The 14,489-nt window shown below is 43.4% G+C and overlaps 1 protein-coding gene across 1 annotated transcript in view; it reads right to left on the bottom strand.

The window, feature by feature from the left end:
* PIP4P2 (phosphatidylinositol-4,5-bisphosphate 4-phosphatase 2) overlaps window positions 1-13,998 on the bottom strand; it is a 34,206-nt gene extending 20,208 nt beyond the window's left edge. The window contains exons 1-2 of the mRNA XM_019726235.2: window positions 13,839-13,998; window positions 766-914 (exon numbers count right to left, since the gene is read on the bottom strand). Of these exons, the coding sequence (XP_019581794.1) occupies window positions 766-914; window positions 13,839-13,944 (255 nt within the window). The 5' untranslated portion in view covers window positions 13,945-13,998. The remainder of the gene's footprint in view (window positions 1-765; window positions 915-13,838) is intronic.
* Window positions 13,999-14,489: the final 491 nt, after the last annotated feature.

The raw sequence follows: 14,489 nt of genomic DNA, 5'->3' as shown, positions 1-14,489 counted from the left end.
GAATAATAAAATATAAATAACTAAAAATAACATTTAATTGCAGGTTTTGAGAGAGATTGCCATTTAAAAAAATAAAGCCTAACCATGAAAGTAGAAATATATTTATTCTAAGCAGTATACATACCCATTACCAGTTTATTACTTGAAACTGTTTTAATGTTACTTAAAAGTTAGTTGATCTTCCCAAAGTTCACTTAAAAAATGTGCCCTTCAAATTTTTTGAACATTTCACTAAAGCAACATCAAGCAAATGAAATAAAATACCAAGCTACTTGTAAACAATATAGCACAGATGTCAATAAGAAACGTATGATCACAAAAGCCCAGAAAAACCATAGTGACATCCTATAGACATAAAAAAAAGTTTAAATAATCTTCACATTAAGTACAAAGTCCACTTTTGTAGTGAACCTCAGTATATTTTCATTTCAGTGAGAACTATAATGGATTTCATTGTGATGTTGATAGACAATGGAAATAATTATAAATAACTGTCGTTCAGTCTTGTTTTAGAAAGTAAAGAGCCAAATGGCATTAAATTTAAATTTGTCATGAAATTTTCACAGTGAAGTTAGCTATAAACTCCCGGAGGCTACCTCGTGTATTAAAAGAGAAATAGCCATAGTGAAGAAAGAAAGGATGAAAAAATGTGCCGTATCAGTGTCTGGCCACATCTACGTTTAAGTTACATTACTGGAGTACTTCCTTTAGGGAGAAGATGTCAGACAACAATAGATGCTTTTATTAATGGAAATCTCCACTTACCGTAGCTTCATTGCAAACTGTGCACTTAACCACATGCTGGTGAAGCTTGCCATCCAAATTGATTAGAGACTGGCACACGCGGCAGTTTATTACTGGAATACCACTGGCGTCTGGACTGGCAATGGCTGTGTATGGAGGTGGGAGTTCCGCTGCAAAGGCATTAGTCACTGAATCAGAGTGTCACAAACATGATGGCTGGTTTGAGCACATAAGTAACAGAAGTAAATAAGAAACTATCAAAATTTTCCCATTCTTTTAGTTATGTTTTTAAAGCTAGCCAACTTAACCTACTTTCAGAACAGAAATGCACATGGGACTATCGTGTGAAGTAGACTAATTCCTAAGTGTGATAAAGTCCAAATCATGTTTGCCACGGTGAACCCCAATGACCCAGTTCCCTTTAATAACCTATACCCAAAATTGCCACTCCATTCCTGTGTGTAAATTCATAGAACTTGTAACAAGAAAGTGATGATTGATGTCTACAATAAAAATCTCACACTAAGGATCTGACTACAAAGAAAGAGAAATAGTCAATGAAAGCAAAATTTTTAAATAGCATATGTACATACGCATAAATTGTATACTATGTTTCCCCAAAAATAAGACCTAGCTGGATAATCAGCTCTAAAGCGTCTTTTGTAGCAAATGTTAATATAAGACCTGGTGTCGGTCAAGCACAGATAAAAATGAATCTAGGAAAACTAAACTCATCAGTATGGAACAAAGCTGACTATAATGGAACCACGCTAATTTCAGACACAAAACAAAAACAAATTTAACAATTTTTATTCTCAAATTCTTACTTAAATTAAAAATCTAAGAATTTTACTAAAATATGGGTAAAAAAAATATGTCTGGGATCCAGTTTACGTTCTCCAAAAACAAACATTAGGAAATAGACGAAACTTTCAAGAGTAGCAAAATGTTGATAATTGACGGTTATAATTACTTAGAAGGTCACTTTGTTCTTCATACTCTTGTGTTTGAAGATTCCCAGAATATAGAGATATACACACCTACCGGTTTCGAAAGTGCTAAGGCTGACTAATTAGGTAAAGGGCCCAGTTTCAGAATCGTGTTTATCTACCTGAAATATATGCTTTTTGTGTAAGCCTGAGGAGAAGAATCTAGATACACTACTCCATAACAGGATTCTGGGCGATTGCCTAGGCCTTTTCCATAGCTACTCAGGCATAAGGAGATGAGGAGGCCTTTGATTCTAAGGTGTTGTCCTAGGACATCTAGAAAGGACTAAACCTTAACACATGATTGGAGCCCACAAAGGAGAACTGGTATTCAAGGGGCTTCTGTGACACTGAAAAAGACTCATAGTACAATAGCTAATCATGAAAAGAGCTATTTTTGAAATATAGATTTTCTATCCACTGGATTGGATTCTGAACTATAATATTTCAAAATGAGTTAGAGCATAGCTCATTTTGTTATGTTTAAAATCCACGTTTACCACCTGGTCTCATCATGGTTTATCACGTAGACTGCTTCAGTCTTGCAAAGGACTAGCAACAAGTGCTATTCATTCAAATGATCCATAACAAGCTGAATTTGTGCAGCAGCGAGGCTCTGAGAGGCCACTCTGAGTGACAACACACACAGTTCTGGGAGGCTTCCACCAGAGCACTGCCAAACACTGAACTTGAAAAGCAGCTACAGATGTCTTAAATTATAAAAGTAGCTTTAAATCCTTAAAAGAGTTTGAGGTTGAGCCAAAGAGATCTGTAATGTATTAATCAAGAAGGCAAAAGCAGGTTAGAGTAGCAATGAGTCAACAGTAGACTTGAGCCCTTGCAAATTGCAGGTAAGCTGAAAATCAGGACAGGCTGCCTGCTTTGTAATGATTAGGAGCACAGCGTTACTGACCAAAGGAGTTTCCTCTCTTGCTTTTTCCTTGAATTGTAAAGTAATGTGAAATAGTTTTCCTATAATTCCAGGTCTGTATCTTACACAGTGTGGTAGAAATGTAAAGACAAGAGGATTTCACAAAGCAAACAAGTGAATTAGTGTTGAGGGAAGGAGGCCGCGTGTTGCAACTACACAAAAGGACTGTGAAACCCAGGCAAAAAGCTTTGCTCAAAGAGGTTTCCATGGTTGATCCTAAGAAGCCACTGAAGTGCTTCAGAGCCAGCAAAACCCTGAGAATTTATCCTGAGATCTGCATTACATAATTTTTGATCTGCCTAAAAGGAACAGCCTTCAGTAACAGAAATGTAACCAAATCTACTCTCGGGGAGCGGAGGGAGGACCAGAAATCTAAAATGGGGGATATGATGAATAACTATGTTGTACACCTGAAACTAGTGTAATGCTGCATGCTAGCTATATTTTAATAAGACTCTAAAACAATGAAATGGGGAGATTATAAATCCTATGTTGCCAGAGTCATACCTGGCTTGCTCAGGACAAATTCACCACTCTTGCCACAGGATCTGGTCTGTGACAAATGCTCACCAAACACTTACGGAATGGAAGGGTGAACGAGTGAGTAAATGAATGCGTGACTCACTGAAGTCTATCAGACACATCTGTTTCTTTTGGGAAAATGACACCACATGACTGCCACTGTCCTCACGGAGGAGCTCGGGTCCAAGCTTGGGAGTGCAGTGTGACTGACACGGAGGCTCTTTCCTGCAGACGACCCTCCCCAGATCCTGCACTGAGCGAGGTGAGGCAGCAGGGGACACTGGCCTGGCCCAGCAGAAGAGTGGAATCAACCTAAGAAATCAATATTGACAGATGTGGCCGCTTAATGGCTCCACTGAACAAAGCTTTCAGGCCTTTCATTGAAATTTTCTGCCCATTACTTCAGCCCTAAGCTGATTTAGATATTTCTGTGATTTTTACCCAAGAAGTCCTTACAACTCCATCTCGTCTTGTAAGGGACTTGGAATTCCAGATATTTATTCCACAGTTAGTAGCCTACAGTAATTAGCAACTTAGAGTGTTCATTTTGTCTCTTTTCACGTTAAAACAGCAGATCACCACTATTGTGCCTATTTTACATTTCTGCCCTGCAGAAAAAGTCCAGTCATCTCAGAACTTGGGAGAATTACATATTAAGAGTCACAAAAAGTCATTTTGAAAGTTTTGTTGTTTAAACCAATAGTTGTTTTCTTTATGGGGTTTGCACAAACAAAAAAATTTTTTCTCCATGTGAGCAGTATTGGTTAGAGCATCAGTCCTCAATCCTGAAAAAAATCCCTCAAATTTTCAGAATTGTACAATGTTAGAAATTCAAACAATCTTTGGAATTAAACAGTTTAATTTCTCTATCTTTCAAAACTGAAGTCCAGAGATTCTAACTTTTGAGTAGACTTCTCCAGCCACCTCTGCAAAGCTAAGAGCAGAGCCTCTCGGAGGCGTCTGCACGAGAGGAGCACCTCGTCTGTCTTATCGCAAAAATTTAGTGCAGGGACAAGATGGAAGGACTAGTGAGGGTTCTGCAGAAACACTTGGGGAAGAGTCAGATCTGAGTTAAAGAGGAGGAGGAGGGGGAGGACAGGGAAGAGTCAGGGAAGATAAAAAATAGAACAGAGTATGAAAATACAATCAGTTTGATAATAAAAACTTCATAGAAAAACCGAGACTTGTAAAAGAGACAAGATGAAAGAATATGGATCTCAAGGTGTCCATAACCGTCTTCCTAAAACACTCTGAAAGAATCATTATTATTCTGTAAACCCACAAGTCATCAAATTACACTTTCTATCACAAACATCAACTGGATTTATCTATTTTATGGCAAACAGCCTCTCCATCCTGCTAATTCATCTTGTTGTATTAATCCAAACTTCATATTTTACCAGATATAGCCTCCAGCATTTGAAAGGCTGAAATTGTTTTCCTGGGTATCAGACTTTTTTTTATCTCAGCTATTCCTTTATAAGTCTCTTCCATGGCTATATTTTCCATTGTAATTCACTTATTTCCACTAATACACTGTTTAGCCCTTCAGGCCCTTGACAAAGGACGATGTATCAAAACTGAAAAATGACATCAGATTAAAATGCGAAGACTACTTTAGGACATTGTGATTATAGGTTGAGCAAGAAAAGCACAAAGGACCAGCCTGTGAGGAAGGCCCTGGCTTTCTCCTCCTGAGGGTCTGGGTGGACAGTAAGGGCTGGGAACAGTGAGCGTGGCTGTGGGGCAGGGACTTCTAGTGTGAAACCTCCACACTGCAGTTCAACACACACCGAGAAAGACAAGACTACCTTGAGTTCCTCCCCTGTCTAAAACCAAAGTTCTCCTGGAACCGTGACACCTCAGAAGAAGCCTGAGGCTGAAGCCTGATGGGAAGTTAAATGTACTCCTTACGAGGTGACCGACTGTCAGCTCCAACACCACCCTTCCATGCTGTCTTGTGGGGCTGGAGGTCTGCACGCCACATCCTGGCTTTGCTAGCTGGCTCCAGGCTATGTTCCGCTAAGAGGAGGTGATGAAGGGGGCCAGCAAGGTTGGAGAAGGAAGAAGGGACTTGCGGCCCTTTCCCCAGGTGTGCAAAGTCCTTCTCCAGAGCTGAGACGTCAGCACCAGCTGGCTGGTGCCTCTCAGACGTCATATCTCAGTTCCACAGGGCCCTGCCTCTAAATTACCAAACTTCAATAACTGCAATCTCTTCCCTTGTTCTCCCCGCGCCGGGGTGGCAACTGCTTCCTGGATCTGGTCCCACATGACAGCTTAGGGTAATATTTTCACCTTTTAGTTACCTGATTAACAACTTTATACCTAATTAACAATTATTTCTATTTGATTTTATTGTGTGGTTTCTACCTTCAGGCCCTAACTGATTCAAAAACTTGTACCAGGAGTAAGACCCTCAGAAATGGGACTAGAGGAGCAGGTTTGGTCAACCCCTGGGTTGAACGCAGTGCTGAGCTCCTTCCCCGGTGGGACGTGGTGTGGTAGTGACGGGATGCGGTGGCCTCCTAACAAATCACTGTCCCTGGAGGTGACTGTCATGTTTGCGGCCCCTCACTTGACCATGATGGCAGCAATAATTACTGTACGGACTGTGATGTGGGCAGATTCTCATGGATGCACCGGGGCCCTTACAGAGAGAAAATTAGAAGGTCTCAGATGAAGTCACAGTCACAGAACCAGAGAACTTCAGTCACAGCCCTGAAAGTGTCATTTATTTCTAATTGTCACAGAGCTTATCTTGCTGGAAATAAAACACAAAACGTAATTGTGTAGATTGCAAAATTATAATATCAGGTAAATACACACTCCTGCCATGTCTCTCATGTACAAGGTTGGAAGCTGACTGCAAAGGAGTGGGAATCTGAGGCTTGGAATGGGGCCACCTGGTTGAAGCCAAACAGAGCTGAGAATCTTAACTAGAGTCACTTGTGAGTGGAACGCAGCTTGTGTCCTCTGGTGTCTGAGGGGACAAATCTTGCCTCACTCGAAAACTGTGTAATAACCTCACCTGAGGCAGCTGTCTTGCAAGAAGACAGCCATTCTCCGTAAAGCCCAATGTCTTGTCAAGACCCATAACTAGGACCGGATCTCCACATGCCACAGGAGGACAAGTACAAGTGTGACTCAAGAAGCAGCAGCCGATACAAGAGAATTGCAACGTTTTGATACGATACATTGTCAGATTCCTGGAGAATCTGTGTGGGAGCAGATCCTCAGGGCTGCATCAAAGAGGATGAAATGTCACACCGAGCGGAGCCAAGTTCATGATATGGGGCACTTGCCAGATGGTCTGCATTCGATGTTTGTTCTGAAGCTGGAAGGAGCTCGATCAGCCTACTTGTTGGCTGATGACACCGGCCTTACACTTAATGAGGCTGAGATGTCAGAGTGTCCCTAGCATGATGCAGAAGCAGCCATCAAAGGCTTAGGGAGTTAGAAATGCTGGAGTGAGTTCATCCTGTGAACCCTGCATAGCACGCCCCCCTTCCATCCCAAGAGGACCCAGTGGAGACTCCTTTCACCGGGCATGGACACACATGACAGGGGAGTGCATGCGCCTGCGGTGTGGCTGTCCTCTGCGGCCAGGCACTGCAGGATGGGACACCTCCTCTGTGACGTGCTGCCTGACTTCAGTGGGCATATTGGGACACCAGGGGAACAGAAGCTGCATGGCAGCACTGAAAAGCCAAAGACAAGATGGATCCATTGATTATAATGGGAAAGAGTCGGTATTAGAGAACTGTGACCCACAAGGACCTTTGGCTAACTGAAAAGAGCCTAGGATAGAAACGGATGGGTAATCTACAAAAACGTTACTTTCTTCTAGTACAAGAGAAAAATCTAGGTCTTATAACCAGAAACCTGACTTGAGTAGTCACAGTGGAAAGTCACAAATTTCCATCCGATGCCTAATAAGAGCAAGTTCACACACCCAGGGCACCTTCACGGAAGGGCTGGTTCGCGCCCTTGAGGAACATCCAGCAGCACTGCTAAGGATTTACTGTCAATCTCCAAGCTTTCCCCAAAAAGACCCGAGTCCATTTACCAGGTGACTGCACTGGGGAAAAGAAAACATCTACATCTTTCAGGGATTAATAGGAACTGGCTCTGAAATGGTGTTAATTCAGGACTCAAAAATCCACTGTGGCCCACCAGTCAGTGGAAGACAGGGGTTATGGCTATCATCACAGAGGAAGGCTTCCCCAGGTCCCTACCCCAGGTCCAACTCAGGATGGGCCAAGGAGATCTGAGGACCCACTCAGAAGGTATCGTTTCAGTTTCCGAAGACATTCCCGGCACCCTCTAACTTCCTCTACACCACTCCCCCTAAATCACCAGGCTCTAACCTCATCCTTGTTTCAAAACAGCATGTTTTACACTTGCTGTCCAGGTGCCTGGTGCACTCCTCCCCTCAGTCTTCCAACAGCCGATTCTGATTCATTTTTCAGATCGCTAAGCAACTGTCATCTCTGAGTTACCTTTCCTGAACACACCATCTGAAACACTCCCCTGCAGCCAGTTACTCTGTCCTCACGCCCCGCTTATTTTCTTCACTCTGAAATTATGCAGCTCTCACCAGAATGTAAGCTCCCCAACATCTGGAACAGTATATAATAGGCACTCAAATATTTGAAAGGATGAAACTGAATGAAACATTTCCTGATTAACGTTTTAAAGATGCGGGGTAGAGCCAGGACAAAATGTGGGTACTATGAAGGAATTGTGGAGCCTGACACCTGCCAAATAATGGAACAGGGTTGTCATAGGAGATGGGCTTGCCACAACACTGGAGAACTGGAAGCATATGTACCCCACCAAACGGGGCTCTATGTTCCGTTCATGAGGGTGTGGCCTCAGTGACACTGATTTTGATTCTCAAGAGCCACTTTGAGAAAATTTCTGTAAATGGAGCATTAGCTGTAGCATAAAATCAAGCTCCCACAGACCCTACAGCTCAGTAGGCCAGCAGCTGCACAGACCCCAGTTTGCTTCCAGGGTGCTTTGCGGGCATCTCCTTCTGCTCATCGTGACAACCTGCCTTCCACGGGCTGCAGAACCTTTGGCAAACAAAGTGAGAACTTCAGTCACACAGGGGGTTGTGTGTGTGGTGTGCACCATCTCTTCCTGACAACCCACAGCAAACCCCAACCTTAAACGCTGCACGGCTACAAGGAGGTTCAGAGATTCGAGAGTGCCCAAATATAGCCACAGACTCTAGCTCAGTGCAATGGACTGAGTGTCTGTGTCAAAATTCCTATGTGCAGCTGCTGACCCCCAATGTGACAGTTTAGGAGGTGGGGCTTCTGGGAGGTGATTAGGCCATGAGGGCAGAGGCCTCGTGAATGAGATTAGTGCTCCTATGAAAGGGAGGAACCCAGAGAGTTCCCTGACCACTTTGAAGCATGTGAGGATGCAAGGGGACCAGCAGTCTGCAATCCAGAGGCGCGAGCTCACCATACACCAAACTGCTGGCACCTTGATCTTGGACTTCCCGGCCTCCAGACTGTGAGAAATAAACGTGTGTCATTTAAGTTGCCCAGTCTACAGTACTCTGTCACAGCAGGCAGAATTAAGCCACTTGGCAAAACTCTAGTCTAGTGCAGCTCATAGTTCTAAGTGAAATTAGACTTTGTCCCATTTTAAACCAAGGTATCATTTCTAACTTTAGATTTCTTCAGGTAGAGGACCTAAGAGGATGGCTAAAATTATACCTTATTTATTGTACAATTTCTAAGAAGTACAAGAGTACATATTAAACAACTTATCTCTCAAACCAGGAGTCAACTTATTTTCTATTTTCACTGAAAACATTTCCTGAAGCAATTTCAAATTTATACATTTTTTAAAAAACAAATCAAAGGGAGAAAGGAAATGACAATGCCTTGTAAAACACAATTATGTTTCATAGGAAATCGAAGTGTGTTTCAGAATAAAGGAATATTAGCTTCTCCGCTGAAGTTGTTTTAAGGTAATTTTACAATTAAAATAAATATATGTCAGAATATTACATTCAAATGAAATAAATTGTTCAATTCTTTAAAAAGCACTTAAATATAAACATATAAATAATTCTAAGGTCACTAATGACCCCCAAGACACTAAGTTCAAAAGATATTTTTCACTCCTGATCTATCTGCTCTTTCTTACAGCTTTTGACGTTCGGCTATTCCTTTCCTGAAGTTTCCTTCCCCTTCATTCTGTGATGTTACATCTCATGGCTGTCCTCATACCTCTGAGAAGCTATTTTTCAGTCTTTTGTAGTCTCATCTTCCTCTAACTAGTCACTGAATGTGGGAGTTTCTCAAAGCTTTGTCCCAGGCTCTGTCGTCTTCTTACTGTATTCTTTCTCCCTAAGCGGTGTCATACAAATCTTCCCAAACTTTTTCAATGTTAGCACACAGAGAAAATGATAGTATTTGTATCGCTACTGAGTTGGAGTCAAATGGCCTGAATGCTTCCACTGCTCCAAGGACTAAGGATAATCAGTAACGTAACACACGTACGTTGTGTTTGCACGTCCGTGGTCACGGGTGGCGCCTTGGGAAGCTGTGAATCAACACCCATGTATTCATATACTGCTATATGCAAATACAGTTTTATATTTTCAGCCCAAGCTCCATTTCTCAGCCGTACACCTGCAGATCCAATTGCCTATATGACATCTCTTCTTGGATATTTGAAAGCATCTTAAATGTATCATCATGTCTAAATTAAGCTCATGAGCTGTGTTCCTCAACAGTTGGTCCTCTTCTGGCATTCAGGCAATCACACCATCAGCTGTGGAAGCCAGAATTCTAGGAAAGATCCTTGCCACCCGCCTCTCACTCCCCCGTCCCATCTACCATCACGCCCTGTTCAAGTTACTTCCTGAACATCAGGCCATCTCTGCACCTCTACCAGCACCTGAGCTTAAGCCATCATCATGGTTTATCAGAGTTGCTTGAATCATTCCCTTAGCCATTCAAGTCATCTGCTCTCGTTCACTCTTGCCTCCTAAATTTAAATCTCTAATCTATAAATAGAGTGATATTAAAAAAATAACAATAAAAATCTAACCAAAACATCCCCTTGCTTAAGGCAAAGTCCCTCAGAGTGGCCAACAGTTTGCTGCACAGACAGATGAATAGGTACTGCTCTGGTCATCAGCTGCTGCAGAAGAACTCACCCAAAACTTAGTGCCTAGGACAACAACCCAATATTACTCTTATGTTCTGTGGATTGTTCGCCTCACCTAGAACCTATCACGTGGGGGCAGTAAGAATATGGCTTGGGGTCATCGGAAGGCTCAACTGGACTGGGCATCCAAGATGGCTTCCTCACACTCACGTCTGAAGGCTGGTCAGGCACCCATCTCCACGTCCCCTCTCCATGTGGCTAGTCAGGGTTCTTCAAAGCAAGGCAGTCTCAGGGTACACAAATCCTCACATGACAACTTACTTTCCTTGTAACAAGTAGGCTTTATAAGAGACAGAAGCAGCAGGTGCAAGACCTCTGTCACCACTTTTGTGACCAAGTCCCCAAAGTCATGCAGCTGTGCTACCTTAGTCTAAAGGTCAAAGCTGAATCGCAGGGTCACTCAGATTCAATGGGATGCTCTATCCAAGAGCCCCAATAACCAGGAGGTCCTCAGGAGAGGAGGAGGGTCTGTGGAGAATGTCACCACACTCACCTCTCCAGTCCCTTTCTGCAGCCATTTCCCCACTGCGGTCCCGCGTTAGCCGCGCTGGCCATCCTTCAGGTTGTTAGCCTGTTAAAGGATTTTTCTCCCAATCCCCTCTTTGCCAAGTGTCAGGCCTCATCAAGTGTAAGAATAGCTGTTCCTGGCTTCCCAAATCAGAGCAGGTCTTTTTACTACACACCCTCTCCCACAGCACTGAGTCAATCGCTCACACTCTCTTCCTCCCCAGCATACCTGCATTTGTTTGAACGATTATACAATTTATGTGTCAACGTCCCACACTTTTGCTGTATCCTACCAATACAATTAACAGATTTATAAAGAAATCAATTAAATATAACCAAATTGTGTAGATTTTATGGTATTTCTTCCAATCTCCTTTCAAGTAAGACTAAAACTGTCTGAGTTTACTTTCTATGCCCTAGCAAAGCTTACAAGTGTACCAAGTGGGGCACCATCCTCACCAGAGCAGTGATGCCCTCCATGTAGGAATCCAGCACTGACAGTGAGGACCACTGGCAGCATTCCACTTAGAAACCCAGCTGGATTGTTACACAGACCACACTTGATTTGCACTGTGCTACAACCAGGTGCAAAATAGTGATTGTTCCCCACTACATCATCAATAATCTACAAATAAATACTCTACCAACTTTCTTCATACAATGGAAAATTTCATCTTGGAGTAGGAGCTAACATTCCTGTTCTTAGAAGGTGACACAGATAGCAAAAGGTTAGATTGGAGAAAATATTTGCTAGTTATGGCTGTTAAGTACTTAAGAAAAAGAGTCTGGGTAATTATAAACGGTACCATAAACCAATATTCATTATCAAAAAGTACCTTCTATTTTTGGTCTTTTGAATTCTTAGCCTCAACTCTAATTGTTGTCAACTACTGAAAAACCCATGGTCTGGTGACAGTGTTTCTTACAGCTTGATTTAATTCAGGCATGTGTTTACTCATTTTTCTCTTCCCAGTACAACATGGGCTCCAAAGGGCATGGGTTTGGTTAGTCCTGTCCACCTAGATCATCCTCTGGCACATTGTGCTGCCCGGGGAATTTCTAAGTGAGTGGCAAGTGGTGTTCTAGAATCAGAACGTGTGTATTCCTCGTAATATTTATGAAGATACTTATTTTTTATTTATTAAGAAAAGGTATTCTGTCAAAATGCAAAAAAAAAAAAAAAAAAAAAGCATTTACTTCTCATTTAAGCTTCTAACTTCCTAGGCATCATGCCATATAAAATTAATGCTTCTAATTATCTAACCTGTCTAATTTCTTTGGTTATTAAAAGTTTTCTGAAATGAAACTTCTTTGTGTCCGTGGCTAAACTGAAACTTGTACCTTACTGTGTAGCAATATTACCAGATTAAACAAATATATGACAGATGATGAAGTCTACAGGCAGATCTGTGCATATGACCATTTAGTGGAATAATTTAGCCACTATTTAATTTAAAGAAACAGAAACATAGGTGCAATATAGAGGGCATGAAAATCTATTATAAGAAAATTGCTTAAATCCAAACTCTGCCTCTTAATAAACTGTGAAATATTATGTCTTAAAAGGGTGAATTGATAAAGTTGAGGCATTCACTGATAAGTATTTAATCCTCGTCTATACCATACATTTTATATAACAGTAAAATATTAACATCAAATTTGCCCACCAAAGGACATTCTCCACCTGGTATCCTCTGATGCCAGTTTAATGCTGACCAAAAACGCAACTTGTGTGTTTTCCGTGGGTGAATCTGTTCCATTTCGCACCTCATTTCTCACTCATTGATCACACTGAATTATTCACTGGTAAACATCTTTTTCCTTTGTCTTGCATCTTGTTAAATGTGGGTTAAGGTCTCAACTGTTGCTTCTCAAGTTATAATGTTCTTAATGACAAATATTAAGTACTAGACAAGTTCAACGTGCTCCACAGCTGCTCCAATTTCTAAACCTTGAACTTAGAAAAAGTTGTGTACATGTATCATGACCTGCCCATATTGTCAAAAGCATTAACCTGGCTTCCTTGGGTTTTTAAACTTTTCTCACCTTCAGCTAAAAATAGAAGAATGCACTTAAGCTACATTTGCAAGTGCCATATTTGACCGATCTTTTCAGTACTCTTAAGTGGTTTTTTAAAGTCTTGCCTTCAGTTTTCTATAACTTCTGACCCCACCTTATTTCTACTACAGGAATCCACTAAAAGGCTTACAACAAAGATCTTTTTAATAAATTTAATAGTTTGTTAAATAGATCCCCCGTTCTTTCTCCAGATTCCATTGCTAACGAATCTTTTTGGAGTCCGTCTTGAGAAGAAAATATAGAAATATATGCAGTATTCACTTTGGCTAGTTTCTAGAAGTTAATTTCAACCTCACCTATATATGCATCAAAAATATCCCTTCTGATTTCTCATCATTCACATCCAAAGCTAACACATACTGCTTACAAGCAGGAGAAATAAGGAAGGGCAGGAATTTCAGACATGTTAGGAATACTGATTAACTCTATTCCTTCTGGTAAAGCAATTTCCAGATTGAACAGAGCACTGGTGGGTGAACAGTAGGAGATGCATATTATCCAAGCTAAACCTTTTCAAGGACAGACGCCAAGGTGAGCAGGACTCCGGGTCTCAGCAACCTGACAGGATCTGCGAATGATCGTGAGAGATGGGCACCACCTCCCAGCTACACATGGGTCTGCCGTAAAACAGCGAAGCCCGGCTTGTGTGACTGCAGTCATGTTCTGCGGTCCCGGGTGAGAACCGGTGAAACACGCGCACATGCACCACACCCCACAAAGCCCTGCAGCGAAGCTCCCAGCAGGCAGGCTCCGAAGGTGCCGGCATCCCCGTCCCCCAGCCGAGCGAGCTCCGGTCCGCCTGGAACGGAGCTCCCCTGGCCCTGCCATTCTAGGAGTCTCATGACTGGAAAGGTCTGCGTCGGCCTTACCTCCAGGGCTGCTCTCCGGCAGGTACGGTGGGGCGGTGGGAGTGACGTTTCCCGAGTGCGGCGCTGACAGCAGCGGCGAGCGCTCGTCCACCCCGTCAGCAGCCATGACTGCGGCAGCGGACAACCGGGCGGGGCGAGCGGAGGCCCGGAGGTGTCCGTCACCAGGCCGGGGGCTGGGAGGGGAGGGCCGGGAGGAAGAAAGAGGGGGACAGGGGCGGAGACAGGGGAGGGGGCGGGCACAGGGGTGGGGCGGGGACAGCGGCGGGAGGGGCGGGGACTGGGGAGGAGGGCGGGGACTGGGGAGGGGGCGGGCACAGCGGTGGGGCGGGGACAGCGGGGGAGGGGCGGGGACTGGGGAGGAGGGGCGGGGACTGGGGAGGAGCCTGCGAGGTGACCGGCAGGGCAGGGTCCGCAGGAGGCGGGGGCTACAGCTGTTTCTCGGCCGAGCTCTCCGTCTCCAGAACAGGGGAGAAAGAAGCACGAGGAGAGCGCTGCAGAGTTAAAGCCGGTGACCTGATTACGGGAACTGCAGCCAACGCCGCCGGTCTGAGTGCAGCTCTCCACGCAGGAGGGACTCCTGGCCGTCGCCCTTTGCAGCGATTACGTGAAGGCTTATTCCTGCGAGCTCAGTTCTTTCTTGATGGCTGGTTC

The sequence above is a fragment of the Rhinolophus sinicus genome, linkage group LG14 (genome assembly GCF_036562045.2).
Source record: "Rhinolophus sinicus isolate RSC01 linkage group LG14, ASM3656204v1, whole genome shotgun sequence".
In the NCBI taxonomy this organism is placed as follows: Eukaryota; Metazoa; Chordata; class Mammalia; order Chiroptera; family Rhinolophidae; genus Rhinolophus; species Rhinolophus sinicus.
This window is presented reverse-complemented; position numbering and strand designations above follow the sequence as displayed.